Source organism: Agelaius tricolor, unplaced genomic scaffold (genome assembly GCF_023055355.1).
Source record: "Agelaius tricolor isolate 1412-34295 unplaced genomic scaffold, bAgeTri1.0.p SCAF_1, whole genome shotgun sequence".
Taxonomy (NCBI): Eukaryota; Metazoa; Chordata; class Aves; order Passeriformes; family Icteridae; genus Agelaius; species Agelaius tricolor.
The window spans coordinates 62,483,853-62,499,475 of NW_027269261.1; the positions used below are offsets into that span (position 1 = coordinate 62,483,853).

The window sequence follows — 15,623 nt, forward strand, 5'->3', positions numbered from 1 at the left end:
CCCTTTGTGTATCAGCAGTAGAGATTAGCAGAAAATGTGATTGAAATGTTCCTGCCTTAAGAGACTCATGAATTTGGTCTGGGAGAATTTTGTTCTGCATTCTATGGTTTTGTTAAACATACATGATGAAAATAAAGATGTGGGAAGCCAAAGTTACAAACATGGTTTGCATATGCTGCATGAAAGTGTGCACATAATTCTAAAAAATAATATTTCCTCTTTGAAAAAAGCTCCACTTTTTAATTTCTAGAGGAATACTGTCATTTAAATTTGACTAAAAATTTATAATCAAACACCTTTGCCTCCAGGTGGTCTTTTTCATCAGAGAATCTGGTAAAATATCACTGGATCTTTCCTGACAGAAATTTTTACTTTAGTCTAAAAGGCATATCTGTTGTTGAAAATGTTTGCTTGAACAGAATCCAAATAGCTCTAGTTTCTTTTTTAGGAAGGAAAGACTCATGTAACATTTCAGATTTCTAGCATGAGTAATATTTCTGTGAGCATTATTTTGGCATTCACTCACTTGTGTACAGAGGCTTTGGCAGCCTCTAAAGAATAGCTTAAACCTGCTTCATGGGTAAGGCCCAAGTGCTATGAAAAGATGAAAACTGCTCTGAAAATAATTGTATGGTACCTGAGGTGCCTGGGACCCACTGACACCAGGGTAATTCAAATGTAGTCATAACTGGGTATTAGAAGAGAGTGTTAATGAGATATTGGTCATTAGCAGGGGAGGAGAAATAGGGCAGTAGCCCATGGATTGCTGTTGTCATCTGCAGGTAGTAAGGAGGATCCAGGCACTGCCTCTTGAATGATGGGACATCAGTCCAACTTTATGGCTCTGGGTGATTCGTGCCATTTTTAGTTTATACTGCACACTTCAGGGGAATTAGAGCTCCCCAGTGTAACTATCTGCTTTATTCTCAAGGCTCTATGTGTTCTTAAATTGTGATCTGAGCCCTGTGTGTGTTCAACAAGCCTTTGTAAAACCATGCTGCTCCTCGCCAGTGTGCACACAGGGGGTGTTGCCCAGGTCCAAGGCAGCACCTGTGGACAGGGCAGTCTTTATTGCTGTCTGTGTAATTGGAAAGATTTGTCTCTCCTGCCTAAGAAAGACCTTTTAATTTACTTTTCCTGCTGTTTTCTGAAACTACACAGCTCACTTGGATGCTTAGGCACAAGATGGAAACAGGGATTGATGTTTGGCTCACACAGCTTTTATGTCACACTGCAGATTGAGAAGGGGCCACCCAATGTGTGTGTGCAGCGCACAGGGCCTGGCTGCATGAGCCCTCTGGCCAGCCCTATCCCCATCTCCACCAAGTCCTCCTGCATGGTGCTGCCCACCCCCAGCACTGTGGTGGGGATGGAACCTGTGGGCTTTGCATGGGAGCCTAAAGAAGTGTCATCCTAGAATATGGGGCAGATTCACCTGGTGGTTTGGCCAAATAATTTTCTTTCCTGTCAGTTTATTGAAAAATGACTGGGAAGAGGAAAACAAAATAAAAAAGCTCATCTTATTTCTTTTAATACTGCTAGTGGAGTTTAATCAGTCATGCTTTTTTTGGGCCCTTATTTCTTGCCTTGTGATCTGCTGTCTAATTCAATTTTTCATTCCTGCTGCAGAAAATGTCTTTCTGCAGTTTCCAATACCCAGCTTCATTTATCCCTTTTAGAAGAAATGTAGCTTTTCATGACATGCTTTTTTCTCTCTGGCTTCTGTGAAGCCATGGGTGAGAAAGTGTCAAGCCTGAGGTAACAAATTCAATTGAAACCCCCTAATCAAGGTCTGCTGTGTGAGCCTCCATCTGTACCTGACTCTTGGGAGATCGGGTCCAGAATGAGATTGAAAGTCTGTGTGAATGGCAGCCTGTGTGACAGCAGACATGACCTGCTTTGGTGGGAGACTTTGGGGGGACCTTACCTACCTTGTCTTGATTGAGACCATGCTACTCGCCTAGCAAGGTATTAGCAGCAGTCTTTCCCTGTATTTCATTCTTTTTATTATCCCTCTCTCAAACTAATGATCTTTCTGGCCTTTTTTTAGCCCCTCTCCTTAGATCAGGGAAGTGTTTAAGGAATAGACCCTATTTTACTTCTCTGGTTGTTCTTACACAATCATGTCTAGACCAGTTTTAATCTGGGTCTTGCCAGGGCACTCTCCCAGAGGGTCTTCTCTGCTGCCTCACTGAGCTCCTTCATGCCGCTGATAGGCCTTTTCTTGATTTTTGTCAGTACAGACTTTGCTTCTGATGAGATGCTCTTTTTTGGGGGACATGCAGTTCTTTGTGTTTGTCTATTATTATTTAATTCTGGTTATCCAAGGGATCTTTTTCTAGTAACAGTGTATTTTTTGTTCTTCCTCCCTGGAATGGCTTCCTTTAGAATTGATAGTCTTGCAGCCCTTTTGAGTTGACTTTGTTGGTTTTGGAGGCTCCTCTTACATTGAATATCCCAATATTTGGGCAATAGGTGGTGGTTATCCACACTTTAAATTCCTGTTTATTCCTAGAGACCACATTCCTCTTAAAATGGCTTATGTCCATTTAGCAATTTCTGCCCTGATATCCCAATGTTCCAACTCTTCCTCCAACCCTTGATGTTGCTACATATTCCATTTTTCAGATTCAGGACTCCTCTTTTCAGAACTTTAGCATCAGCCAGATCTTTTGGGCTTATACATGAAAGTGTGACTTTGTCATTCATTCTTCTGCATTTCATTTGACTCTGGGTGATGTGAGAAAGTGTGATAGAATTACATTAAAAATGGCTGTTTTAAGGTCTCCTTTGAAGAATGCGATTCTCATTGTTTAGGTCCCCTTGCTTCCCTCTGGGAAGTGCCCTCAGGTTTCCCAGGCAACTCAGAAGAATATTAACTCTTATTTTATAAAAATACTTCTGTAATTAGGAGTCTGTTTACTTGATCTGATTTTTACCCTGATCCTTAGAGTTGGAAAGTCTGACTGGAGGATAGCAAAGGTAGGGGGTAAAGGCAATATGTGCTAGGGAGACATGAGAGATTTTTCTGGGCTACTTAATGTAAAGTTTGATTCTTAGCTTTTGTGGTGAGCGGGGGAAAATGGATGCACCAAGAGTGTTACAAAATAATTCAGTAACTATAAATAAAAGTCCATACAGTCTCTGTAAAGCAATTTGAGAAAAGCTGTGAGAAAAGCAAGCTTTTGTGTTGGTGAAATTTCTTAGGATGGCATCAAGCCTACTCCTTTGACACTGCAATTTAGAGTGTGCCTAGAACACTCTGTGCTTGGGAGGCTTGATAGGATTTTTTTTGTTGTTTTGCTTCTTGGGGATCATTTAAATTTATTTAAACCTCAAATAAAGAAGATATACTGTTTTGTGATTTTAATTGGTGGAGTGTTTTTAAATCAAGGGAAAGGATTTGAGTGGGGTGACTTTCTGATGGGCTTGTTAAAATAGTAGCTGGACCTACTTCTTTCCATTGCTTTCTTGTAGAAAAGGTTATGGATTAAAGCTGATAAACAGGAAAGATTATTAGTTTGCACAGTCTTCTTTTAGACTATTGAAACTTAGAACTGCAGAGCATCTTTTAGCAACTGTATCTAAGATAAGCATAAGGCATGCAGTTCCCCCAGACTATCTTTAAACTATTTTGTCTTCATTTTTATGTTCTTTAGTAGTTACCATTTAGTCATCTGTCAGGTGAATATCTGTGACTAAAGGCCTTTCAGAAAGAGCAAACATTTGGGAGGGTTTGCTTTTATGATGCCATAGTGGTCTGCATAGACCATCACCACAAGCATGTAATATAAATCTGTACTTTCATCAGTTTTACAGTATTTTCACTTTGGAAGTCTCATTCGTGCTGTTGCAGGTCTGAAGTAGCAACTGCTGCAATATCTAATTGCCTTATTATTTCTCTGCATAGGGCAGGAACATGAGAAGCTCTCAGTGAGAAAGAAGATATGGGAGAGATGCAGAGGGAATTAATACTAGCAAGCTGTGTTGGGAAAGCATGTAACTATTATGGCTTGCCAATATTCGGTGCATTGCTCCAGTTCAAAAATCTGCTAAATAGAATTAGCAAGGAGTTATTGATTAAATGTTTAATCTGTGTCTTTTTGATTCTTTAAAGCCTATCTAATTAATCAAGTGAGATTGAAAGATAAGTGAAATTATTACTAACTCTTCTCAGGATTAATCCACTTGTTAACATTTTTAGAGAACTAGGGTGGGTTTTTTGGTAAGAGGGTGTAGTAATATGACTTCCAGAAAAATCTGTAGCCATTTTGTGTAGATAATCCCCTCACAGAGTATCTAGATAATTATTTGATGGTGTAGTGATAAAGAGGCTGCCGAGACACTCCACTGGATAGGCAGAGAGGGATCATTTAGTCCCAGCTTGCTTTTTGGAGGAGGCTGTCTTATTCTTAAGGGTCTAATTCTCAAAACATCTGTCATGAAAATTGAAGTAAGGACTGGAAGCTGCTAATCAGCAACTTTGCTGACTGGTTAAATTATTTTAGTGTAGTACTGCATATTTCTTCTGCTGAATATTCTTCCCACAGTACCTTGCTCCTTCAAAATTTATTTTTACTGCAAAAAAATGACTGGTTCATACATTTGTTGTTTTAAATGAGTTTCTGTAATAACTGTGGAAGGCTTGTGTATTGGAATATTGAACAAGGCTTACAGAAGACAAGATGTCACTACCAGAACACAATGTTGTCATGTAATTAACTTTTTGGTGTTTAGGTTTCCAGGTCAGGTCTCTGCAGGCACAGACTGTAGCCTTACCTGTAGTCATTTCAGACTTTCTGTGGCTTTGTGAAAATATCAAGACAGTAGTTCATATTCAGATTGTGTTTTCAAGGTTGTACTCAGGAATTACGTCTGTTGTAAAACATTCTGGAGAAGGTAAGGATTAGTTTTGCAGCAATTGCCAAGGAGCATTCATTTATAATGCCTGAAGAATTTGTATCTTATTGCTAAGGAAGTTCTGTAGTTTCTTACACATGCTTTAATATCTGTCTTTCCATGGTGGGGAGAAGAGGTATAGGACATATTAAATGGGAAGGTGCATGATATCTGGTGTGTCTTTCTGACTCTGAGATTTGGACAGATACCAAAGGTGGATTGAGCACCAGGTACAAGTTAAACCTTGCAAATCCAAATGACATGCTAAAGAAAACTGGGAGAAGGCAGTGAGCTTGGAGGATTCCAAACCCCTTGATATGTGCTACATGAACTATTTAAAGTAGTGTGAAATTCCACAGTGCTTGACTGCTTATCTTTGTGATTATCTTTGCCCAAACCTCAGGCTGACAGCATTTGCAGTCCCAATTAATTGCTCCTTATGGTCCAGCTTTCAGAGCTACCACTTGCCCGTGGCATCATCCCTTAGTATCCCTGCCTGAGCCAAGGAACTGAAGCTACAGAATTATCTGGGTGCATTTGCAGCAAATGTGATGTTTCTCTCTTATGGAATTGCTTTCACATCCAACTACCCACTTCTGCCTTATCCAAATAGTTATTGCATTTCAGCCATTCACTTTAAAGCTGCTTTTTTTTCCTATTTAAGAAGCTTAAAATGCAGCCTAGAAAAGATTACTTGATTTATGTGGTGCACTGAACCAACCTGAAATAAAGGACTTCTGTTTAATCCAAAATCAAGGTTTTGCTGTACAGATAAAAGAACAGGTAGTTTATTTCTTGCTCTGATGCTACAAATTCAGCAATCACAACTCTCTCTTGCTTTGTTTTAATGTATTGTAACAGTTTAATTGACTAAAAACATATCATCACTGCATATGTTCAGCAGCACTTTGTACGTAAGAGAGCACTTTATTTTTGCTGGATTTTTTGTGCCTCAGCAAGAGAATTGAGATCAGATTTCAGATAGTACCTGTGTAACTTCTGCCTGAGTCCCATTCACTTGCTTCAGGAACCCACCATCAATACTGGGACCTGCAGTGTCTGTGTGCTGGGATGCTGAGGACAGTGGAATGAGATTGAGGTGCAATTTGCCAGTGAAGTGGTGGGACAGGGATTGTATTTTTAGTGTTGAGAAGGTGCAACTGGAAAACAGGGAAAAAGTGGACAGTGGACTGGCTTTCTTGCTCACTTAAGGTCCAGCATACATGTGAGAGCTGCTGCAGTCATGAATTGTCCTAGTAGCACTCACCAAGAAGAGTTACAAAATCCTAAACCAGTTACACATGAGCTTTTGTCCACTTGCCAGCAAGATCATTAAATTTTCATGTCCACCTGGCAAAGGAAGTTCAATTTGTATGATAAACACCATCTGCAGATAATGTCATACCTGACCTCTCAACAAACTCTTCAACTTGCACTCCCCAGCAGTGTGTATTTTAAAAAGCTCTTTTGGCCATGTGTCAGCATAACACTGTTGTTACTTAAAAAGAGTTTAATTAAGCTGGTGCCATATTGATGAGTGTATTAGAAAGGCATGCATGTTGGGCAGAGTATGGCAGCATTGTACATCAACTTTGTTCTTCTGTTCTTTGCTGGTTAAAACAAGTGTTTGACTCTTGATAACCTTCCTTCTGTTACCATTTTCCTGGTAGTTTCCTTTTATTCTTTAATAGCTCTCTTTTCCTGTGCCTGCAATAGTTGTGCATGTGCTTTGGGTGATATTTTGGTTTCGTACAGCCAGGTTTTGGTAGCAGGGGGGCTACAGGGGTAGCTGTAGGTAACAACTTCTGTGAGAAGCTGCCAGAAGCTTCCCCCATGTTGGATAGAGCCAATGCCAGCTGGCTCCAAGAAGGACATGCTGCTGGCCAAGGCTGAGCCAAACAGGAATGATAGTAATGCTTCTGTGATAGCATATCTGAAAAGGAGAGAAAAGTTACTGCACAGTTGAAATGGTGGCCAGAAAAGAGCAGGGTGAGAACATGTCAGAGAAACTGCCCTGCAGAGACCAAGGTCAGTGCAAAAGGAGGAGGAAGAGGGAAGGAAGTGCTTCAGGTGCCAGAGCTGAGACTCCCCTGCAGACCATGGTGAGGCAGCTGTACCCCTGTAGCCCATGGAGGACCATGGGGATGCAAAGCTCTACCTGCAGCCCCTGGAGAAGACCCACATCAGAGCAGGTGAATCCCTTAGAGAGGGTTGTGAACCTGTGAGGCTCATGCTGGAGCAGGGTCCTGCAGGCACCTGTACACCTGTGAGAGAGGAGCCCATGCTGGAGCAGGTTTTCTGGTAGGACTTGTGGACCCACACTGGAACAGACTGCTCTTGAACAGCATCCTGTGGAAGAGTGAATCACACTGGAGAAGTTTGCAGAGAACTGTCTGTGTGTGAGGGGCCCCACCTTGGAGCAGAGGAAGGAGTCCTCTCCCTGAGCAGTGGCAGAAACAGCACTTGATGAACTGACCATAACCCCCACTTCCCATCTCCCTGGGCCAAAGTGGGTGCGTGGCTGACCATAGACACTGTTTTTTATCTGTCTGGGTATCCTGCATCTATGTTTTGCAAAATATGTAGTTCTTCTTGAAGATTTATTATTACTTCTGTAACTTTTGCTCTACAGCATGCTAAAATCATGGGTGTCTTTTAATTGTATCCCAAGGCCTTTGACTCTTGTTTTTGGAGAAGTTTCCATTTTGTGTTGATTCAATCACCTTGCAGATAGGCATAACTGAAATTTATGAAAGAAAGTAGCCGATTTGGTGAACGAACTTTCTGTCACCCTAAGATACAAGCTCTGTTTATTATTTATCTTAATATTGGTGGTTTGAGAGCAGGATGCCAAAGTATTTGTGGGGGAGATAAAAGTCATCTCCTGCAGTTCTAGCTGCCGTGTCAGGGCACAGCCATAGCTGGGGACCAGGTGCTGCACTGGGTGATGCCAGCTGCCTCTCTCCGTGGAGTGCCAGTCCACGCCAGCTAAAAGGGGAGGATGGGAAGTCAGGAGCTGTGTCCTTATGTGACACTGGGAGTCAAGCAGGGAATGGGAGCAAAATTCAGGTTGCTGACAACACATATAATGTTTTAGGTGTCTTTTTTCCCTATAGTGGCTTTCAAAAGCATAGATGTAGGAGCTTTTATAAAGCATAAAATAGAGGATGGTATCTGTTCCTCCCTAGTAAACTTGACTAATACCTTTGCCTTGTCAAAATCCTGAATATAACTCAAACCTTGAAGTCCAGGAAATGATGAGCTAAGGGCCAGCACAGATCTTAATATAATCATAGTTATGCCAAGGAACTGATTATACCCATTGGAACTGCTCAGTAACATTAGTATTTATAATAAGCAGGTATGAAAAATTGAGAAAGTATATTTTTGTTTGCATTTTCAGCTTTTATTGTATATGCTGTGGCTTCAAGTAGCTGGGAAATACTTTAGCAAAGGAAAGCATAGCTGTTAGCTCACAGCAAGTGCTGCCTTTGGGGAGCAAGTGCACCTTTATAAGGGTGGGATTTGTTAGGCTGCAATGTTAATGACAAGCAAGGTTTCTTCTCACGTGCATTGCCAATGATGTGATGAGATGCGATGTGACAGTCAGTTGTTTGTGGGTGCAATGAGATGTCACAGAATGGAGGAATCCTCAGATCAAAGGGGGAGGATTTGTAACATTTAGTGCAGCTGAGAACATTTTAAAATGTACAGCAGCAACATTTGCTGTAGCTCGTTTGCTTTAGATGACTAATGCAAAATTGGATGTGGCCCATGGTGACTGTACTTTCTTCCTAGGGGGGTTGTAGTGTTTGTAACATGGAAATAAAAGGTTCTCAAAGAAGGTTTCAGCTGCACTTTGGGGCTTAAATCACCTTAACCTCTTATTTCCAATTTAAATTGTGAAGATTTTGCTACCCTTCACATTTCTGAAGGATGTTCCCCTGCTTACTGTAAGGTCTTCTGACACTTTGTACATTAATTACATTGAATAAATATTTTTTTCAGTACTGTCATGCAACAGATTTTCTATATTAGGGCAGGGAAGGCATATGTGTAGGAGTTTAGCAATGTGACCTTCCCTTGTGATACAGGGGACCCAGATTTTAATTCCTTCAATATGAAAGACAAAAACGGCATAGTGTTGAAATCAGGGTTAATTTTGTATTCATCTGCTACTCTGTCTCAGGCAGGGCCAGTTACTAGTTGAATAGTTGAAGGTATAAACAGCTCCACAATAGTGCTGTGGTCTTTCCAGCTTTTTCCTGCCTGCCTCTTTATGTTAAGTAATGCTTGATGTGCCTTTCTTTCATAAATTCTTTTAATGGGAGATCAGATCTGTCATGTCTCAGAAGGTAGACTCAATTCCTTTCATACAATTAAAGGGGAAATATGTATGTGAGGCTGCAGCTGGTGGTGTTCAGAGGCTGATCCCAGGCTGGCTTGGCAGCTGCTTCCTCCTCTTCAGACATGAGCTCAGGTCTCCATTGCTTCCTGGGGCATGGGGACTGCAAGTGAGTGATAAATCTAACAGAGAGTATGATGGGTGCTTTCTGTAATGGTGTGACTTCAGGAGAGGATTCATTGTTGAAAAGTCTGAAAAAACAAAAATACCTTTCGTAAGCCTGAAGGCAGTCCAATACTGCAGTTACACCTTCGACTGACTACCACTTATCACAGTATTTTCTGTGGAGCTTGTTCAAAGGAGCCTTGTGGGAAGAGGTGAATCCCAGTGAGGTTCTGGAAGCTGCAGCCTCACAGTCCCTCTGTGAGTTAAGCTGTCAGTGGTTTACTTTCATTGTGTTTAGTTCAGTTTCTCTGACAGGAGTGAAGACTGCAGGGAAACAGAGCCCTTCCCACATACTAAACGTTGTCTGAAACAATCTCAGATTCAATGTACAAGTGCAACTTGGCCTCCCTGACCTGTGGTGGCTGTCCTACAGGTTGTCGAGCATCAGATGCCCACCTGCCTATGACCCTTTCTTTTCTAGTGCCTGACATTGCTCAGCACAGCTAGAATTAAATCCTTAATAATGCTTTCATTAGTGCTTTTCCAGTAAGACACTGGGTGTGAGCAAATTGCAGAGTAAGCTGAGCCAGTAAAGGAGTTCTGGAATACTTGCAAAATCATTCTTTTGAGAGAAGAGACCTGAGCTCCCTGGGATTTGCTGGGTCTGGAAGCACTTGATAATGTTAGCTTAAAGCCTTTCCTCCCCTGCAATACTCTGCTTTCTTCCTTTTGTCACACAACCTTCCCCTGCTATCTCTACAAAAAGGCTTTCATGCAATCTGGCCCGTCAGCTGTTGCTTTTGTGCATTGTGCTGGATCTGGGATAAAGCGTAAGCTCTTCAATTCTGATGCTGTACAGTGTGGCATGAATGCTGATGGTGCTCGGTTAAGAATAAGGCAACCAAGCAAATGTACAATTAACAATAACTAAGCAGATGTGAGAACAGTGAGTTCCTAGAAGTAATTGCATTTTCCTTTTCTTTCCCCTTTCAAAGCTGCTCAGCTCGGTATTTTCACTATCAAAAACTGCATGGGGTTAGGAAATAGACTTGTGTGTAGACATCAGTATTACAAGATTTGTCTTCAAAAAGCCAATTAGTGCTTGAAGTAGAAGCTAATCTACTTCACAAATGTAATTCCCATCCTTTGCCTTACAATCAGCAGCAAGCAAACACACTGCTGAACATCACTTTGAGAAAGAGCAAGCACTGGTCTGTTTCTGTACATCTTTTCTGTGTGTTTCTATTTCTAGAGGTTTTTTCCATTAACCTAACGTGTGTCAGTGTGACCACTGTGTGAAGACAGAACAATCTGCTGCAGCAGAGCTCCTCCGGGGAGATAGCTTAATGAGCCCTAGGATGAGTTCTTAAGTAAAGGAGGTGAGAAAAGAAGCATAGAAAAGAAAGATGTGACATCTTTGGAAAGAGGAATATTACTTACCTTGTAGAGGGGAGCAATCCTATTACACACTGCAGACATAAATAGAAAGCAATTCTATTGTGCATTGTGAGACATAAGTTGAGCATCCATCCTGATTTCCCTTTCTGTAATGAGCAATTAGAAATCAAACTCACATGGATCTCTAAAATACAGAACCAAAAAACCCCACCCATGCTGTAATCACCATGGTGCTGACAGAACCTCCCCAGTTCAGATCAGCACTACGACCACATCTACCCTCTTGAGAAATGTTTTGTACGTTAGTTCGCTTGGGTTTTACCCAATACCCGTTTGGTTTATGGATGAATTAGCAAGGCCGAGTGGCACTGTAAATAAATGTAACATGTCCTCTACAGCTCTGTTTTCAACACTTTTTAGAACGGACTAGATGTATCAGTATGGGCACTAAGAATCTTTACTTGTAGCAGCATCTGTATCTAATTTTGAGAAGGGCCGAAAGCTGCAGTTTGGACACCATGTGATGTAAAAATTGAGATACTCCAGCTCCGGCTGTAATGAGCACGCTGTCAAGTTGTATCCACCTCTGGAAGCAGAGGGGAGGAGAAAATAGAAAATTAGGGGCTATCGAGCTGAAAACAAAAGGCAGTGCATGCATGGATTGACCTCTGTGTGTTCTTCATTGACAGGTTGATGACGCCTGGAAGTGAGATTCGGTTTGTCCACAAGCACATGGGCCTGGTGCCAGGCTGGGGAGGCGGTGCCCGGCTGGTGCGGATCGTGGGCAGCGGGGCAGCGCTGCAGCTGCTGGGCGGCGCTGCGCGGGTGGGCCCCGACAGAGCGCTGGGCCTGGGGCTCGCCGAGCTCACCCTGCCCTCCGCCGATGAAAGCAGAGCGCTGGGAGAGGCCCGCGCCTGGCTGAGTCAGTACACAGAGGGTCCGGCCCCTGTCGTTCGGGCTGTGAAAAAGGTGGTGACAGCAGGAAGAGAGCTCCCACTGGAAGATGCCCTAAGGACAGAGAAGGACATTTTTGGAACTGTATGGGGTGGGCCTGCCAATTTGCAGGCATTGGTTAGAAGACCAAAACATAAATGATGGTTTATGCATAAGAAATGGGCTTGACTTTTTTGCAAACAAAGCTTTCAGTAAAGCAGCCGTTAAGCTGAATCATTTAAGGACTTGTCCATTTAAAATGGCATTAACATTCCTGCCATTTAGGTCAGGCAGGCATATTTGGTGTGCAACCACAGAGAAATCCCAGGCAGATTCTCTGCTGTCCTAATCACCCACTGAATCGAGATTAGTGAAATTACTATGTAAAGGTAAATACTGTGCTGAAAATAGAACTATAATTCATTTGGAATGAGGCTGAAGATTATTTTATTTGGTGTTTTGTTTTGGTTTTTAACTAGTATGGAAATTAATTACTTGAAAGATATGTTTATTCATTTGCAGAACAGGTGCATCTAAAGCTGCAAAATATGAGTTCCCCAACCAGTGTCTTTAAGCAGCTTGGAAAAGATGATTACGAGTGGGAGGATAGCTTTTATTTTTTCATTCTAGTTAGTTCTTTGTGCAATTGCTGAGAAAGTATCTTTCAATTTTAATGGTGCTCTTACAGGAGAAGCTTTGAGTTACTGAGAAACTTTTAGCACTCATTCGCTATCACTGATTCAGGCTTTAAAATGTATTTTGGTGTCTTCTCACTGCTCAAGGAATCAACTACCCACACATGCATCTGCACATTCCCATATCTTGTACCTGTGCAAAGCTGCTGGCCTGGTTCTTTACACAGAATCTGGTTGAAATCTTGGAAGGCAATGATGTATCATGCCCCAAAAAGGTTTGTCCTTAGGTGACTGGGTGATGTGAGTTCTTCAGCATTCTGGTAAGATGTGAGTGGATATGTCTATGTCTTTCTTCAATGCATTTTTACTGGTAGGGTATATTTGGGCTTACTAGATGGTTTGGAACTCAGTCACCCCTTTATGCCAGTGACTCTACACGTAATTGGATAACTCAGTGGGGAAAGTCTTCCCTTTAGAAATTAGAAACTGACACAGAGTGCCTGCTTTAAAAATAAACATCTGTGAGAGCAAAACCATACCGACATATCAGTGACGGAGAGTTTCCTGTACTGTTGGTTAGGATGCACTTGTCTCTAAATCCAGCAGGGACTGAGATCTGAGCCAAGGACCTAAGTACTTTGTGGGAGCATGTAAAGAAGGAAGCTCTGGGCTTTGTGCCACTGACATGCCTTCTTGCTCTGACCAGGCATAACTAGCTCAAGATCATGGAACGAGCTCCCTTAAGAAAGTAAGGCAGTATCTTGGATGGAAATTCATGTTACGATTTCTAGTGTGGCAGGAGTCCTGAGTTTCAGACAGTGAGGTAACTGCATATGTTTGAGGACTTGGGGAAAAATCAATGTTGGGAATTAGGCTTGGATTGCCTGTTAAGATTCTGCAAGTTTTGAGCAGATTCTGTGATCTGCTGAGGATGTTTTACTGTGTAGTTTTCACAGCAATGAATATAGTGTGAAGCAACCAAGAGAAATGCTGAGGAAAGGGATGTGTTTTGAGTTGGCATCTCAGAGAAAATAAGAATGTTACCTCCACCCTGTTGATCCTGCACCTTTGCCTTAATATCTGGAGCACTAATGGAGGAAGATTTAAAATCTCTCTTCCCTAAAAATAGTTCAATTTTTCCTTTCAGGTTAGAGAAGACACAGGAATGAGAACTTGGGGAAGAGAGTAGTGTTTTGGTTTGTGCCTTTCTCCCCCGGCTCCTTTTTATCCAGTAGCCCAGTGGTTTCTCCTGTGTAGCCAGATTCTCTCCCATGCCCTGAAGAACTTCAAAACAATTACCTCAGAAGAGTGAATGCTTTAGTATAATCAGGCAGCACTTGACTGTTTAGTAGTGAAGCTGTTCTGCTTTTCATGAAGTTTCTCAAGACTCATGAGGGATTCCAAACTGCAGCATCACTGAACCTTCAAGGCACACTCTAGTCCATACTCATCCAGCTTTTTGAAGCAATAGCACATAATGTTGTTGTGAGTCAAAAAAAAAAAAATGTTTTAAAGGGCAACTGATTATGTGTTTGCTTTTAGCAAGAACGAATGTGCCATTACTAATACTGTTATTGTTTTTAAAATTGATGTGAAAATTACTTAGAACCTGAGTAAGACCCTTGAATCTTTTTTCTCTGGCATATTAGGCTCATAAGTGTATTCAGTGTACTGGGTTATAAAAATTTGAGAGGGAAGAAATTGTAGGACAAAGGCAGAATCTGGTTTCTTTCACATTTTGAACCAGATCTGTGCTGGCAGTTAGTGAATGGTAAGTACACATCTGGGGGATCTCTTTCCATTTTGATTTATAGACAATGAGCTTAATTCTCCTTTCAACAAATATATTTCCCCAGCCACCCTCTCTGATTTGTATCAAAGGCTAATGTTTGCTTCTAAAAAACCAGGACAAATAATTAACTATTACATACCAAGATACACTCAGAACAGTTTCAGAGAGGGTTATGGAAACCCATATTGCTAGTATCATAATCGTATCAAGCATAGGTACAGGACATTCTGAAGAACATTAGGATCAAGGATTGTGTGAGTAGTGTTATACCATATTCTCTTACTCTAAAAGTAAGTAGAGGCCTTCATACAAAAACCAGCCCAGCTAAATTACCATGAGTGCTAGGATGAAAGTTCCAGACTGAGATGAAATGGAATCCCATTTTACCCATTTGAAAGCTAAATGCTTTATTTCACAGAATACTTTCTTATCATCTTAAAGTGGGAAATATCTTTAACCAGCAGTTGTTAAATGTTTGTATTTTCTTTACAACTGTTAAAGATGTCAAGCTTCATCTCAGGGGTTTTTTTCCCTTCTGAAATGGTTTAAAAACAAACAAGTACTAACTGCACAAAATAAATTAGAAACATCAAAATTGATAGTCCCAGTCTCCTAATTAAACAGCATGCCAGCTTTTGTATTTCCTAGGGGCTAGTTTGCCAGCTTCCTCCTCAGCAAACTAAGCTTCCCATTGCATTGTGAAATGTCTGTCTTATTTTTCTTCTGTGTACTGGGCCAACCCAAGGGTTTAATGGGAGTGTGGATTCTGTACCAAGCCTGTAGGGGTTGGATACTGGAGATCACTTTTAGCAATACAGATACTTCTATCTTATTTGCTGCTGATAGAAATATATTTACCAGATGGTCAATCTAGATAAGCATGGTGTTCTTGCAGAATGCTTGGGTCCCTATCTGATTTATATCTTTTTTAGCCATGAAATAGGATTCCTTATCTGTGGTTATCTGTTCTGGAAACGATGAAGTGCTATAGATTTTATAGTATTTAAATTTCGTTCTCATTTTCCCTTCTGCTCCATTGTGCATTTCTCTGGCTATGCTGCACAAGTTCAAAATCATTTAGTGCATGGAATTACAGTCAACCACATAATGCAGTGTGGCTGTGGCTTTGCTAAAATGGACAGAGAACACATTTCCTACTGAAAATAATGGTTTAAATGTAAGATGGGAATTACCAGCTACTACTTTTCCCTAGCTTGATCTGGGGAGTGCATTTGCTACTCTGATGGCTGCCTATTAAGGTCTTACCAGCCTTACTTTAACTAATTTTAGTGTTTCACAGCTCCAGTCAGCCAGCAGGAGCCAAAAGCAGCATCACGGGTGTGAGGCTGAACTCTCTACTTGGGTCAAAAACCCCAAGGATAATCACTGATAGAATTATTTGTAGACTGTTTGGGCTGTAAATCCTAAAGCATATAGTGAGTCCTGTTCCTTTATT

The 15,623-nt window shown here is 41.3% G+C and overlaps 1 protein-coding gene across 1 annotated transcript in view; it reads left to right on the forward strand.

Moving 5' to 3' along the window:
• ECHDC1 (ethylmalonyl-CoA decarboxylase 1) overlaps nt 1-14,764 on the forward strand; it is a 42,103-nt gene extending 27,339 nt beyond the window's left edge. Inside the window, exon 6 of the mRNA XM_071437298.1 lies at nt 11,497-14,764. Coding sequence (XP_071293399.1) covers nt 11,497-11,902 — 406 coding nt within the window. The 3' untranslated portion in view covers nt 11,903-14,764. The remainder of the gene's footprint in view (nt 1-11,496) is intronic.
• Nucleotides 14,765-15,623: the final 859 nt, after the last annotated feature.